At 49.0% G+C, this 16231-nt stretch overlaps 1 protein-coding gene and 1 pseudogene across 1 annotated transcript in view; one reads left to right on the forward strand and one right to left on the reverse strand.

Annotated features, from left to right (window-relative positions):
- Positions 1-16231, forward strand: part of TRIM44 (tripartite motif containing 44) — a 146881-nt gene that overhangs the window by 17923 nt on the left and 112727 nt on the right. Inside the window, exon 3 of the mRNA XM_075326811.1 lies at positions 4504-4725. Coding sequence (XP_075182926.1) covers positions 4504-4725 — 222 coding nt within the window. The remainder of the gene's footprint in view (positions 1-4503; positions 4726-16231) is intronic.
- The window catches only part of LOC142255026 (actin, cytoplasmic 2-like), a 3381-nt pseudogene continuing 1073 nt past the window's right edge, over positions 13924-16231 (reverse strand).

Raw genomic sequence — 16231 nt, forward strand, 5'->3', positions numbered from 1 at the left:
TAGATAACACAGGATCCACCATTCACAATAAGTGATATTGTAGCGCCCCTGAAGCCATCACGGAGCTACAATGTTCTGCATCTTCACCAGGATGCACGGCCTACCCCCTATGTCCCCAGGAGACCAGTGCCGGTAACACCATAAACCCAGTTAATCCCAGTTTTTCCCCCAACAATCCCCCATACAATGGTACAAGGCTAGGGTCGGACCAATTGATGGCCGCCTAGAGGTGGAGCCAGTCCAGTCCACTAGTTGACCAGGTAGGAGGGGTGGACTGGAGTCAGGCAGTCAGTGAGTGAGAGTGGTGTGAAGGAGACGGAGGAAGTGTGGAGACGGGCTGCCTCGGGTTAACAGTAACCTGGTACCCAGGAGAGTAGTTGCTGGTGGAGTACTCCCGGAACTACACACCGACGGGGTACAGGACCCTAGGACAGGAAAGAGCTCCAGGCCGACCTGTTAACACCTGCCCACCGAGGGGACCATCAAGGACCTCGCTGACCCTCAAAAAAATCCAAAGACTCAGTAGCAAAGGGAGAACCGGGGACAGGACCAGAGACTCCAACCCCACAGGGTTCACGCTACCGTCAGAAGTGGACAAACCACCGGATGGGGACCCCCAGTTGCTCTACGCAACGGGGATCCATTTACCAGAGACAGGTGCAGGGGCAGAAGGTACCAGAGAACCAAACTGGCACTGGAACGAAGGGGACCTGGAGGTGAAACCAGCCGGTCTCGGGCAACCAGTTATCTCCAACCAGCAGTGAGTGAAGACCAGTTACACTAAACCCCTGTCTGGACTACCTTCTTCCAACTCCCGTCACATCACCCATCCTCTGGGGTCTGGCCCTGCTTGCGGAGGACCTACCATCCAGGCTGTTATTAACACCAGCCCCTGTAGTGACATTCTGTAGCGGTGGCTCCATCCATATAGCTGCAACACCACAAGTGGCGTCACGTGTGAACACTAACCTAAATCCCCTGTAAATAAACCCCCATAAAAAAAGGGCCCAGTGCACGGAACCGGGCAACGGCCACCACTATGACATTCCCAAGACATACGCCGCCCGGGACCGAGTACCCTATATCCCTGGGTGCGACAATATCACAGCTCACCTCCTACCCCTCCTGTACAAGGACTGATAACACGTCTATATACAAGAGCAGAAATGAGGAGGAAAACTGGTAAATGTGCAAAATACAAGAACTTTTATTAATGAAGATCACACACAACATGACACAATATCACAGGATAAAATCTACCAAGAGATACCAAGATGTATGGTAGGCAGATGAATAATAGCTGATATCAATCCAAAAGCACTGGTAGGTGGAACATAGAATGAACCTCAAAATTGAGGATTGAGATAAAGGATAAAGAGGGAAGAGGAAAACAAGCAATAGTTAGAAAAGTCTGCCAGAGTATCTAATAAAGTGCATGTGCACACGGCTGGACGGGGTCCCCAGTATAGCCATACTTGGAAAAAAAGGTCAAGAAAATTACCCAAAGTGCAGGTGCAGTCGCAGGGGAACTCGGGTTCAGTCACAACATCAGTACAGAATAAGCATAAAAAGGTGTAGGATCACCACCAACGCGCGTTTCGCGGAGGTACTGTTGCTTTCTCAAGTAGGAAGACCCTAATGGCGATATAATTCCAGTAGGTATAAATAGCCACTCCATTAGTTATAATTACCGTCAGGTGTGAAATTCCACCGCCAGGACGGAAAACATAGTGCAAGCAATAGTAACGCCCATTCCCCGATGATATGGTGCTCACAGTATAGGGGGCGGATAAATAGTACAATAGTCCCGGAATAGCCGCCCAAAAGGTGGGCCAGGGTGGGCCCATGTGGTGCAAAAGAAGCATCGCTCTAGCAACTACATGGCTTCTGTGCAAGGTCATAACAGGTGCAAAAACCGGGCAATGGCCACCACCGTGACATTTCCATGACCTACACCACCCGGGACCGAGTACCCCATACCCCTGGGTGCGACAATATCACAGCTCACCTCCTACCCCTCCTGTACAATGACTGATAACACGTCTATATACAGTAGATGACAGAGGATCCATCATTCACAATAGTTAATATCACAGCTTCCCTCCTCCTATTGTACAATGACTGATAACACCTCTATATACAGTACATAACACAGAATCCACCATTCACAATAGGTAATATCACAGCTCACCTCCTCCTTCTCCTGTACAATGAGTGATAACACATCTGTATACAGTAAATAACACAGAATCCACCATTTACAGCAGGGAGAAGGTGATATCACAGCACACCTCCTCCCTGTTGTGTACAGTGACTAATAAAACCTCTGTATACAGTGGATAACACAGGATCCACCATTCACAATAGTTGATATCACAGCTCACCTACGTCTTCTGCACAATGACTAATAACATCTCTATATTCAGTAAATAACACAGACTTCACCATTCACCATGGGGGATATCACAGCTCACCTCCTCCTGCTCCTACACAATGAATGATAACACAGGATCCACCATTCACAATAGTTGATATCACAGCTCACCTCCTCCTGCTCCTATACAATGACTGCTAACACAGGATCCACCATTCACAATAGTTGATATCACAGCTCACCTCCTCCTGCTCCTATACAATGACTGCTAACACAGGATCTGCCATTCACAATAGTTGATATCACAGCTCACTTCCTCCTGCTCCTACACAATGAATGATAACACAGGATCCACCACTCACAATAGTTGATATCACAGCTCACCTCCTCCTGCTCCTATACAATGACTGATAACACAGGATCCATCATTCACAATAGTTGATATCACAGCTCACCTCCTTCTCCTGCACAATGACTAATAACATCTCTATATTCAGTAAATAACACAGACTTCACCATTCACCATGGGAGATATCACAGCTCACCTCCTCCTGCTCCTACACAATGAATGATAACACAGGATCCACCATTCACAATAGTTGATATCACACCTCACCTTCTCCTGCTCCTATACAATGACTGATAACACAGGATCCACCATTCACAATAGTTAATATCACAGCTCACCTCCTCCTGCTCCTATATAATGAATGATAACACAGGATCCACCATTCACAATAGTTGATATCACAGCTCACCTCCTCCACAATGAATGATAACACAGGATCCACCATTCACAATAGTTGATATCACACCTCACCTTCTCCTGCTCCTATACAATGACTGATAACACAGGATCCATCATTCACAATAGTTGATATCACAGCTCACCTCCTTCTCCTGCACAATGACTAATAACATCTCTATATTCAGTAAATAACACAGACTTCACCATTCACCATGGGAGATATCACAGCTCACCTCCTCCTGCTCCTACACAATGAATGATAATACAGGATCCACCATTCACAATAGTTGATATCACACCTCACCTTCTCCTGCTCCTATACAATGACTGATAACACAGGATCCACCATTCACAATAGTTGATATCACAGCTCACCTCCTCCTGCTCCTATATAATGAATGATAACACAGGATCCACCATTCACAATAGTTGATATCACAGCTCACCTCCTCCACAATGAATGATAACACAGGATCCACCATTCACAATAGTTGATATCACAGCTCACCTTCTCCTGCTCCTATACAATGACTGCTAACACATCATTCACAATAGTTAATATCACAGCTCACCTCCTCCTGCTCCTATATAATGAATGATAACACAGGATCCACCATTCACAATAGTTGATATCACAGCTCACCTCCTCCACAATGAATGATAACACAGGATCCACCATTCACAATAGTTGATATCACACCTCACCTTCTCCTGCTCCTATACAATGACTGATAACACAGGATCCATCATTCACAATAGTTGATATCACAGCTCACCTCCTTCTCCTGCACAATGACTAATAACATCTCTATATTCAGTAAATAACACAGACTTCACCATTCACCATGGGAGATATCACAGCTCACCTCCTCCTGCTCCTACACAATGAATGATAACACAGGATCCACCATTCACAATAGTTGATATCACACCTCACCTTCTCCTGCTCCTATACAATGACTGCTAACACATCATTCACAATAGTTGATATCACAGCTCACCTCCTCCTGCTCCAATACAATGACTGATGACACAGGATCCGCCATTCACAATAGTTGATATCACAGCTCACCTCCTCCTGCTCCTATACAATGAATGATAACACAGGATCCATCATTCACAATAGTTGATATCACAGCTCACCTCCTTGCCTTCTCTTCTCTGGAGAGAATGGTGTTCTTTACGTACAATGGTGCAGGGCAGGTGACCTCAGACGTGTCACCACCACTTCAGATGTTATCCCGTACCCGGTGCCCGGTGATGTTAATGGAGGGTCCATGTAATGTGTAGGCGCTGGGTCCTCCGCAGCGACGTCTGCTTGATTCTATAGGCCCCATGTTATATACACGCACTGATATCTCCTTTTCCTGTTATTTCGCAGATCACGCGGACGGAGCTGAAGATTTTTATACAGAAGGAGTTTGAACACATGAAGAAGCTGGTGCATGAGGAGGAGACCAAGGCCTTGCACTTTGTGGACCTTAAGGAGGCCGTGGCCTCCGCTCACGTGACCGAGGTCCTGGCCGAGCTCAATGTCCATATGTGCAAGCTAATGGCTGAGATGGCGGAGATCACCCAACAACTCAACAGCTTTAACCAACTGGTAATGCAAAAACCCCATGTAACCATTGTGTGTGTCCATCGTATTAAAGGGGTATTCCGGGTGCAAGAAGTTGTCACCTATCTACAGAATAGATGACAGCTTCTGGATTGGTGGGGGTCTGACAGCTGAGACCCCCGCCAATCTAGAAGCCATCACTTATCTCGTTGATAGGTATTAACGTTTTGTAACCAGAACACGTCACTTTATCCATTCATGAGAATTCAGCTGCAGTGCGCATGCGCGGCCTCCGCTCCATTCATTCTCTACGGGACTGTCGGAGCGCGGAGCTTGACGTTCTCCGGCAGTTCAATAGAGAATGAATGGAGCTGCGCTGAAGCATACGCACAGACCATTCTGAAGATATACGTTCCCTGTTCTGGCGATTGTTGGGGTCCCATCAGTCAGACCCTCGCTAATCTAGAAGTTATCACTGATCCTGTGGAACTTTTTCCAACTGGAATACCCCTTTAACGCCATGACTGAGCAACTGTAATACACTGAGCTCTTCAGGGGAGCATCAGATTGTATTATATGGTCCCTGACCCTGACAATACTAAAATTTGTAACACTCCCCCCGTACTTCTATAATTGGCAAGAGTTTAGGCCTCCTTCACATATCCGTGTTGCCGATACGTATGATGTCCGTTTTCACATGTACCAGAGACACACACGTAGACCCATTAAAATGAATGTGTTTGCGCATATGTCCGTGTGCTCCACACGGTGACATAACGTTTTTCTGCTAGCAGCACAGGTGTCACATGGACCGCACACTGATATGGTCTGTGTGACATGTACAGGAAGAAACAAGTCACTTGAAAAAATAATCAATTTTTATACTTATCCGTCTCCAGCGCTGCTGCTTCCGGCTCCCACTCATTAAGATCATGCATATTCACTGCACTGACTGCGGACCCGGAAGTACCAACAGTGCCGGAGACAGGAAAGTATACAAGTTCATGCTGTCCATGTGATATCACACTGAAAACACATACCTACACAAACATAGTGACCTGCCGCACGGACTGTCACACTATGCGTTAAATGCAAGGATGTTTGAAAGAAACCTGAAGTGGTCACTGAATTAGCATAATCTTATACAAGGAAACAAAATACTATATTTTATACTAGCTGTACTACCCTGCTTCGCCCGGGTTAATAACTGCTGTTAACAAAATAGAATGTATTAACAAAAATGTATTCTGCACACAAACACCACAAAACAAATTGATAGAAATGTAATTATAATGTCTGTCTGCCCCTCTGTATATATCTCTTTGTCTCTCTCTCTATCTCTTTGTCTGTCTGTCTCTTTCCCTGTCTGTCTCAATCTCTTTCCCTGTCTGTCTATCTATCTCTGTCACTTTCCCTGTCTGTCTCTTTCCCTGTCTGTCTCTTTCCCTCTATTTCCCTGTCTGTCTCTTTCCCTCTCTTTCCCTGTCTGTCTCTTTCCCTCTGTCTCTTTCCCTGTGTCTGTCTCTTTACCTGTCTTTGTCTGTCTCTTACCCTGTCTGTCTCTTTCCCTCTCTTTCCCTGTCTGTCGCTTTTCGTGTCTGTCTCGGTCTCTTTGACTGTCTCTTTACCTGTCTGTGTCTGTCTCTTAACCTGTCTCTCTCTTTCCCTGTCTGTCTCTTTCCCTGTCAGTCTGTCTCTTTGTCTGTGTCTGTCTCTTTGTGTCTGTCTCTTAGGGGTGCTTCACACATAGCGAGATCGCTACCGAAATCGCTGCTACGTCACGGTTTTGGTGACGCAACAGTGACCTCATTAGTGATCTCGCTGTGTGTGACACTGAGCAGCGATCTGGCCCCTGCTGCGAGATCGCTGCTGATTACACACAGCCCTGGTTCGTTTTTTTGGTCGTCGCTCTCCCGCTGTGACGCACAGATCGCTGTGTGTGACAGCGAGAGAGCGACGAAATTAAGCGAGCAGAGAGCAGGAGCCGGCATCTGGCAGCTGCGGTAAAGCTGTAACCAGGGTAAACATCGGGTAACCAAGGTGGTTACCCGATATTTACCTTCGTTACCAGCCTCCGCCGCTCTCATGCTGCCAGTGCCGGCTCCCTGCTCTCTGCACGTGTACCTGCAGTACACATCGGGTTAATTAACCCGATGTGTACTGTAGCTAGGAGAGCAGGGAGACAGCGCTAAGCAGTGTGCGCGGCTCCCTGTTCTCTGCACATGTAGCGACGTTATGATCGCTGCTGCGTCGCTGTGTTTGACAGGTAAGCAGCGATCATAACAGCGACTTACTAGGTCGCTGTTACGTCACAGAAAATGGTGACGTAACAGCGACGTCGTTATCGCTGTCACTGTGTGTGAACCCAGCCTTACCCTGTCTATGTCTCTTTCTTACCCCGTCTGTGTCTGCCTCTTTCCCTGTCTGTCTCTTTCCCTGGCTGCATTGTGACACGCCAACATTCCATATAAGGGCGTGGCTGCGCATTCTTCTGAAGTTCTGGCTGCACTGTGGCTCCCAGCTCCATTCGCTTTAATGGAGGCAGGTTTTTTGGTGAATAACTGTTAAGCTCGGGGTTAAAATTTCCCCTCAAAACATAGCCTATGACGCTCTCAGGGTCCAGACGTGTGAGTGTGCAAAATTTTGTGGCTGTAGCTGCGACGGTGCAGATGCCAATCCCGGACATACATACACATACACACACACACATTCAGCTTTATATATTAGATTACCTATCTAATTTAAAGCTATTGTTCCCTGTTATCAGCCATCACACACCAGAGAGCGTCTGACTGCAGAAGAGACCACTTTCCATTGGTGTCACAAACTTTCTAATGTCACTTTATATTGTGCCTTTAGTACAAGTCCGCCTGAATTGGCTGATAACAGAGAACAGTGGGTGTTTTTCCAAATGGTTTCACCCGGGATAGGGTAGACATTAGGTTTGGTGCCCCTATAATGTCAGGGGCAGGAAGAACGATAGAAATGCTGCCATTGAGACCATGCATGCCACTGCTTGCTGTCAATGAATGAGAAGATAAACACCCTGTACAAACCCAATATATATTGTAAAATATACATCTGCTGCAGAACCTCTTTTAAGAGGAAACGAGCATCATAATTACTATAGTATAAACTAGATGTCAAAATGAGGTTCTGCAGCAGCTGATGGTGGAGGTGCATGCCCCATATACATTGTCATCCGTATGATAACCCACATATAGTGCCACTCCCATAGTGTCCACATCAGAAGCAAAACTTAGAGAGGTTCTGGGCCCCAATGCAAAATGTGTAATTGGGCCCCACCTTCCAGCTGATCGCTCTCAAAGCCAGCCGCCAGGCGCTCAGCTGATCGCTCTCAAAGCCAGCCGCCAGGCGCTCAGCTGATCGCTCTCAAAGCCAGCCGCCAGGCGCTCAGCTGATCGCTCTCAAAAGCCAGCCGCCAGGCGCTCAGCTGATCGCTCTCAAAAGCCAGCCGCCAGGCGCTCAGCTGATCGTTCTCAAAAGCCAGCCGCCAGGCGCTCAGCTGATCGCTCTCAAAAGTCAGCCGCCGGGCGCTCAGCTGATCGCTCTCAAAAGCCAGCCGCCAGGCGCTCAGCTGATCGTTGTCAAAAGCCAGCCGCCAGGCGCTCAGCTGATCGCTCTCAAAAGCCAGCCTCCGAGCGCTCAGCTGATCGCTCTCAAAAGCCACCGCCAGGCGCTCAGCTGATCGCTCTCAAAAACCAGCCGCCAAGTGATCAGCTGATCTCTCTCAAAAGCCAGCCGCCAGGCGCTCAGCTGATCGCTCTCAAAAACCAGCCGCCAAGTGATCAGCTGATCGCTCTCAAAAGCCAGCCGCCAGGCGCTCAGCTGATCGCTCTCAAAAACCAGCCGCCAGGTGATCAGCTGATCGCTCTCAAAAGCCAGCCGCCAGGCGCTCAGCTGATCGCTCTCAAAAGCCAGCCGCCAGGCGCTCAGCTGATCGCTCTCAAAAACCAGCCGCCAGGCGATCAGCTGATCGCTCTCAAAAACCAACCGCCAGGCGCTCAGCTGATCGCTCTCAAAAGCCAGCCGCCAGGCGCTCAGCTGATCGCTCTCAAAAACCAGCCGCCAGGTGATCAGCTGATCGCTCTCAAAAGCCAGCCGCCAGGCGCTCAGCTGATCGCTCTCAAAAGCCAGCCGCCAGGTGATCAGCTGATCGCTCTCAAAAGCCAGCCGCCAGGTGCTCAGCTGATCGCTCTCAAAAGCCAGCCGCTAGGCGCTCAGCTGATCGCTCTCAAAAACCAGCCGCCAGGTGATCAGCTGATCGCTCTCAAAAGCCAGCCGCCAGCCGCTCAGCTGAGCGCTCTCAAAAGCCGTCCGTCAGGCGTTCAGCTGGTCGCTCTCAAAAGCCAGCCGCCGGGCGTTCAGCTAATCGCTCTCAATAGCCGGCCGCCGGGTGATCAGCTGAGCGCTCTCAATAGCCAGCCGCCGGGCGATCAGCTGAGCGCTCTCAAAAGCCGGCTGCCGGGCGTTCAGCTAATCGCAATCAATAGCCGGCCGCCGGGTGATCAGCTGATCGCTCTCAATAGCCGGCCGCCGGGCGCTCAGCTGATCGCTCTCAATAGCCGGCCGCTGGGCGATCAGCTGAGCGCTCTCAAAAGCCGGCTGCCGTGCGATCAGCTGAGCGCTCTCAATAGCCGGCTGCCGGGCGCTCAGCTGAGCGCTCTCAATAGCCGGCTGCCGGGCGCTCAGCTGAAGAGACAAAGTAAAGTTTCTGTGATTAAAAAAAAAAAAAAAAAATGTATGCGCAGTGAAAAATAAAGGTTTCCGCCGCTCAAAAAACATTACATGCTGCGTTGCTTCCTCCCGGCGGAAGCAACGCAGTGTCGGCCAGCGGAAGCAACGCAGGTACTTTTGGCACAAGCCGTCATCCATACAAGTCTATGGGAAACAGTGGAATCCGTTTGGATTACCAAACGGTAAATAACGCAAGTGTGAAAGTACCCTTACATCCGCTGTGCGTCCGTTTTTTGACGGATCAGTCATGATCTGTTTGTGTTTGGGACAGCCCAGTGGGTGTGCCAAACATGCTGGGCATGCTCAGTAGAGCATGACGGAATCCAGCACCATAGACAAACATTACAAGCGTGACGGATTCCTGCGCGGTACGTTAATTTTGATGGCCCGAAAAACGTTACATTCTGCGTTGTTTCCGCCGGCGGTCAGTCCAAGAACGACTGACCGTGGCGCAGCGGATGCAACGCAAGGTCATCAGTCGCAATCCGGCACTAATACAAGTCTATGGGACACAACGGCATCCGCCAAACGGATTCCGTTGTTTACCAGAGCTGCGGATTATGACTGATACAATTTAACGGAAATGTGAACCTAGCCTAACAGGAAGATCCTGGGTTAGATGTACGGCAAGGGGTTTGGCGAGTTGAGACCACCGCCCTGGCATTGTATTAAGTGCAGAGCAAGTACAAACATTTTTTTGCTGAAATAATGATCCCGTTTGTGGGGGGTTGGAGAGCGGCTTTAATGCCAATGTCGCGGGCGGAGGAGGGGACGCCGCGCTCTCCCACTGCTCGGGTCTGGCTGCCGCTGCTGCTGCTGCGGCCGCTGCTGCTCGGTGGCTCGAGCCGTGGGCCGGATCCCGGGGACTCGAGCGGCGCTCCTCGCCCGTGAGTGAAAAGGGGAATGCTTTTGGGGGTTTATTGTCCGTGACGCCACCCACGGTTGTGGTGATTGTGTGGACACCACCGTTGTTCTGGACGGGGATCCCGGGAGCGGTGACAGGGAGCAGCTTTGTTGTTACTTCTCCCCTCCGTGGGTAGGGGGCTGATTGTCCCGGGGTCCGGTGATGGGGTAGGGGTGGATGGCAGGCCGGGTGCGGGGCCTGGTGAGGTGCAGGGTCGCGGGGACAGCGCTGTGCCATACGGCACGGTGGTACTCACTCAGCCTGAGACGATGACACAGTTCTCGGTAAAAAACACGGCTGGAAAGACGGTTCCCACGGACGGCTGCTGTTGCTTTTCCCCGGTAGTTAACGGTGACTGTCTCTTTCCCTGCACCTAGTACTTCTGTTGGTTCCAATGGGTTCCCACCGGTAACCCGCTCCCCGACTTGGATATGGGCCGGAGGAGCCCCTCTTTGCCCGCAGGCGCTGACCCTGAGAAACTGGTGCCTTGGCGGTGGCGGTGTCTCTCTCATACGGTTGGACTGTTGCCTTTAATCGGGACTTAGTTGTTTGGAAACCCGGAGGTCCCCTTCACTGACGGATTTGGCAAATTCACGGCGACTCCAAGCCTTGCCGGGATCCGAAAGGCCCCTGCCAATGGTGCTGGCTTCTCCTTGTGTACCGGTCCGGTACCGCCGGGCCACCGCCCGTCCACGGTCCTTACGGCAACTCCGATAGGCCACTCCTGCAGACTGTCACCGCCGTCTGCTAACCTTGCTGTCTCTGTCCGGGGAACAAACCCGGACGCTCTCAGTTACTCTACTACCACTTTCCTCCTCACACTAACTCTCCTCTCACTTCTTCCTCCAAACTCTAACTCTCGTGTTTTTCCCTCCTCCAGGACTGAACTCCTTGGTGGGTGGACATCAGCCCCTGGGGAAGGCAACAAGGATTTTTGGGTCTAGCTTTGATGTGCCTAACCGGGGTGTAGGGTGTGGTGATGTCATTACCTGTGACCCCTGGCTTGCCCAGGGCGTCACACCAAGGCCGCAGTTGGGCTCTGAAGGGGGGCGCATAGGGACATCTGGCATCCAAAAGGACCTAACATGTCGGTTGTTTGTGCGCAGACAAAAGGATTCCCAGAGGGAGGCATGCTGAATCATCAGTGGTCCTCTCTGGCAGACAGCTCCAAACAAAAGCACCATGTGGGACGGGCATTAACCCCTTTGCCGCTGGCACAGATCCTGCACATGCTAGTGGTACACCTGACACAGCTCAGTAGGGGCTGAGATCACAAGACTGTCTCCAGTCTGCCATCTTGGAGAAAAATGGCTAAGCTTAAACAATGGGCCAGAATTGTGACAGGGTGCACTTGTCCATTACCACTTACCTTTGTTGGCACACTTGAAAGACACTGCATTGGACAGTCTTAAAGCGGTTTCCATACAATATCCCTACCCCTCCCCCCTTAATTCAAAGTTTGTGTGCCCCCCACCCCTGCAGATTTCAACTGAAGTACCCCTGGTTCTTTAGTTCCAGATGCCTCCACTGAGTGACCTCCAGGTTGACTTCAAGCTACTCCACTCCATGGTGCCAATTAGGCAGAAGGCCTCATCCCCACTCCCTGGCATAGCAGCATGAACTGATGTAGAAACCCCATAATGCTGTTCAGTTCATGGCCAACCTGATTTGAAGGAACTATCCAAGGAAAGACCCCAAAAAGAATGTCCTGTATCTGTAGGATGGGTTTAACGTTCCAGTTGGTAGGATTATTGGGACCATGTGTGATCCTAAGCCTGATCTTTGAGTAGCAAAGGCATACCAGCTACTCTATTCATAGTCTATGGACTGGATAAGCCAGGCTCTACTTTTCAGTCCCATATACAAGGACTGGAGTAGTGGTCATATTTAGGTTGGTGCTAGACAACCCTGTGAAGCATCAACCTAAACAAATGCGGCCAGTACTTCTGTCCTTGTATATGGGACTACAAAGTAGTGCTTATCTTATCCAGTCCATAAACCATGGAGTAGATGGTGCTGTGCCATTCAAGATAGAGCCCAGTCTTAAGATCACATGTTGTCCCAATGGGCATACCAAGGGCAGCTAGAAAGTCACAGCTTTCCTACAGGTAGACGACTTGTGTGTGGGGTGTGTTACCTTTGAAGGAGCGTCTCAGTACCTGAACAGCATAACGTTTTTACATCTTGTCATAGGAGCCTGAACTGGAGGAGGTATAGATGAGGCCTTCTGCCCAGTATAGGCACCATGGTGTGAGCGAGCAGCTTGTACTGTACCTGGTGCTAAGCTGGAGGTCAGTCACTCCCTGCCAAGAGGATCATGGCTCACTAAGTCCCCTTTCTCATACAGCCAGATCAGATACCCATACTTTGCACCGACGAGGGGCAATCACCCCGAAACACAGTGTCTGCAAATTGGGATTCTGATCTGGCATCTATCCTAGGTCATATGAAAAGGCTTGTAAAAGGCCAAATTTTCACTTTTAGGATTGCTGCTTCCAATAGGTGGCGCTAGAGTTCTCCTTTCCTGGAGAGAATTTGAAAAATACTCAGTAGGCAGTCACCCCAAGTTCTGCAGTGGCTGCAAGCCATATGCAAAGTTCCATATGGAGTAGTAATGAATGGCTTCTGGCCCAGTCAAGGTCAAAGCTGTAGCCTTATACCAAACACCAGCCATTTGTGCCCCTTAATACATGTGTAGTACCCCACCTGACCCTGTGCTCAGTACAGCTACAAACAGACTGTTGCGAGATCACAACTCCCAAATGGCAGAAGTTACGATCTTACAAGAAGACTAGTGGTATTGTGTGGTAAGTCAAGATAGCATACAACACAGCCCTTAAGACCGCTTTACACGCTCTGATATCGTTACCAATATCGATAGCATGCGTACCTGCCCCCATCGGTTGTGCAACACGGGCATATCGCTGCCCGTGGCGTACATCGCTCGGATCTGTCACACTACTTACCTGCCTAGCGATGTCGCCGAGACCGGCGAACCGCCTCCTTTCTAAGGGGCGGTTCGTTTGGCGTCACAGCAACGTCACTAAGTGGCCGCCCAATCAAAGCGGAGATGAGCGTCCCACCCACCTCCTTCTGCATTGCGGGCGGGACGCAGGTAAGGTGAGGTTCCTCGTTCCCGCGGTGTCATGTAGCGAAAAAGTACATAGTTACTGCAGCAACGATAATTGAGATTAGGGGGAGGGGGATGTCACCGATTTTGAACGTTTTTGCAATTATTCAAAATCGCTAATAGGTGTCACACGCAACGACATCAATAAAGTGGCCGGATGTGCGTCAAAATCCGTGACCCCCAACGAGAGCGCTTTAGCGAAGTCGTAGTGTGTAATGCGGCCTTAAGGCACCAACTGGATTGAGCTACTGATCACTTAGATGAAGTCATCAATACTCCAGGTCTGGTTGTCTAGTGTAGGAAGCCGTCTGACCTTACCTGTATCAGTGCCCACCCAAGTGCGAGACCCTCCCAGTGGTAAGAAGATTGACAATCACACAGATTCTCTTTACTGCAACGCTTTATTTTTTTTTTTTTTTTTTTTAACACAATGAAGTGCTTCCGGGAGTTACAAATTTTGGTATTTTTTTTCCTACTGTCATGTGAACATTAAGGCAACATACAAAAAAAAACAAACCTTGGATGAGTAAATTTACAGGTGCACGTTTAATGCTGGAAATACAAACTGGGCTAAGAAAAAAAAAAAAAAAAAAAACCTGGATCTAAGGCCGGGAGAGGCCGCAGCGGTGAGATCTATCAACTTCTGACCATACTAGAAAGAGTGTGGCAAGATGTGAAGACTCCTTCATGGACTCCTACCAGCCTCAGAAATGAAAATCTGGAATATTAAAGCGAAGAAAAAAAAAATGTGGATAACCTGGAAGCCTAAACCTCAAGAGATCCCCTGTGCACATCTCCAACCTCGACTTCACCGCTATGGACTAGTGTCATTCACAATGTCGCAGATGGGCAGCCTTTCACAGAAATGCTTCTCTTCCACGCAAGACTTAGCTTAAGGGGGACACTCAAGACTGATTGCCCACCAGGTATGGTATCGGAGATGTGTACAGGGTATAACTATGCTAGCACGGACACCGCAGGAATGGAGCGGGTGGGGGGGGGGGGGTAATAGAGACAGGTCGAGGTGGTGACTTGAGTGTCTCACATTCCGAGGGCTATTTCGTTTGGAAGTCGGCTCTATTCCAGTTTCACGAGGTTGTACACATTTGCCAAGGCTAATACTTGAAGATCTCATGCACAGGCATCTGCTAGCAGTCCGCTTAGAAGCATTTGCGGTGAACGATGGATGGGCCGGATTCGTCGTACTCTTGCTTGCTGATCCACATCTGTTGGAAGGTGGACAGGGAGGCCAAGATGGAGCCACCGATCCAGACAGAGTATTTACGCTCGGGTGGTGCAATGATCTGGTGAGGAAGAGCAAAGCACAACATTACATGTAGCACTGAGCATGTGCAAGCCTGAGATAAACAATACTAAATGCCTGGATTATTGAGGCCCTGTTCTAGAACTTACCTTGATTTTCATTGTGCTAGGGGCAAGGGCTATGATTTCTTTCTGCATTCTGTCGGCAATGCCCGGGTACATGGTGGTACCTCCAGACAGGACAGTGTTGGCGTACAGGTCCTTACGGATATCAACATCACACTTCATAATTGAGTTAAAGGTAGTTTCATGGATGCCGCAGGATTCCATACCTACAGAAGACAAGTGGTGTTAGCTTACTGCGAAATATCAGCTATTAAATAGCCAGGTCTGGACCTTTACCCCTTCATGACCAATGACAGATCTATCCGTCATGGAGCATGTGAGGTTAAGCCCCGCCCCCTGTCGCGGGCAGGTCGCGGCGATCTGTGCACATATCAGCTGTTTTCAACAGCTGACGTGTGCCTGCATGTTGCGAGTGGAATCGCTTCCACTCGCAACATTTAACCCCTTACATCTCGCTGACAAAGTCTGGCAGTGAGATGTATATGTGCGCAACCATTACTTTTACTTACCGCCACCCCCACCGAAGTCACGTGCATGATCACGTGCCTTTCGGTGGTTGCCATGGTAGCACAGGGCCATCTGACGCCGCCTGTAGCTAACATGAGTCACTTCCTCTCAATGCCGGCATAGTGCCAGCATTGAGAGTAAAGCAGCATATCTGCAGTTCTCAGCTCTGTAGCTGAGATCTACAAATAGGGGGCTATAGCGATCAGCAAGCCAATCGCTCTGACCTAGGGGGACAAGTAAAAAAAAAAAAAATTTCAAATCACCCCCCTTTCACCCCATTTAAAATTAAAGGGTTAGAAAAAAAAAAATAAAAAAAATAAATAAAACACACATTTGGTATAGTAGCGTTCATAAATGCCCGATCAAAATATATCAATTAATCTGATTGGTAAACGGCGTGGCGTAAAAAAAAAAAAAACAAGCGCCAAAATTACGTTTTTTGGTCACTGCAAGTTTAGCTCATATTGCAATAACAGGCAATCAAATCTTAGCATCTGCGCAAAAGTGGTACCATTAGAGACGTCAGCTCGAGACAAAAAAAAAAAAGCCATCACTGAGCCATTGATCCTGAAAAGTGATAACGCTACGGATTTCGGAAAATGGCGCAAAACGTGCGCCACTTTTATTGGACAAACTTGTGAATTTTTTTTAACCCCTTAGATACAAGTAACCTACACATTTGGTGTCTATAAACTTGCACCGAGCTGAGGCATCACACATCAGTTTTACCATATACTGAACACTGAAAATATCCCAAAAACTATTGTACGGTCACACTTTTTTGCAGTTTTTCCACACTTGGAATTTTGTTTTGCTGTTTTCCAGTACACTATATGGTAAAACTTATGGTTTCATTTAAAATT

This window comes from Anomaloglossus baeobatrachus, chromosome 10 (genome assembly GCF_048569485.1).
Source record: "Anomaloglossus baeobatrachus isolate aAnoBae1 chromosome 10, aAnoBae1.hap1, whole genome shotgun sequence".
Taxonomy (NCBI): Eukaryota; Metazoa; Chordata; class Amphibia; order Anura; family Aromobatidae; genus Anomaloglossus; species Anomaloglossus baeobatrachus.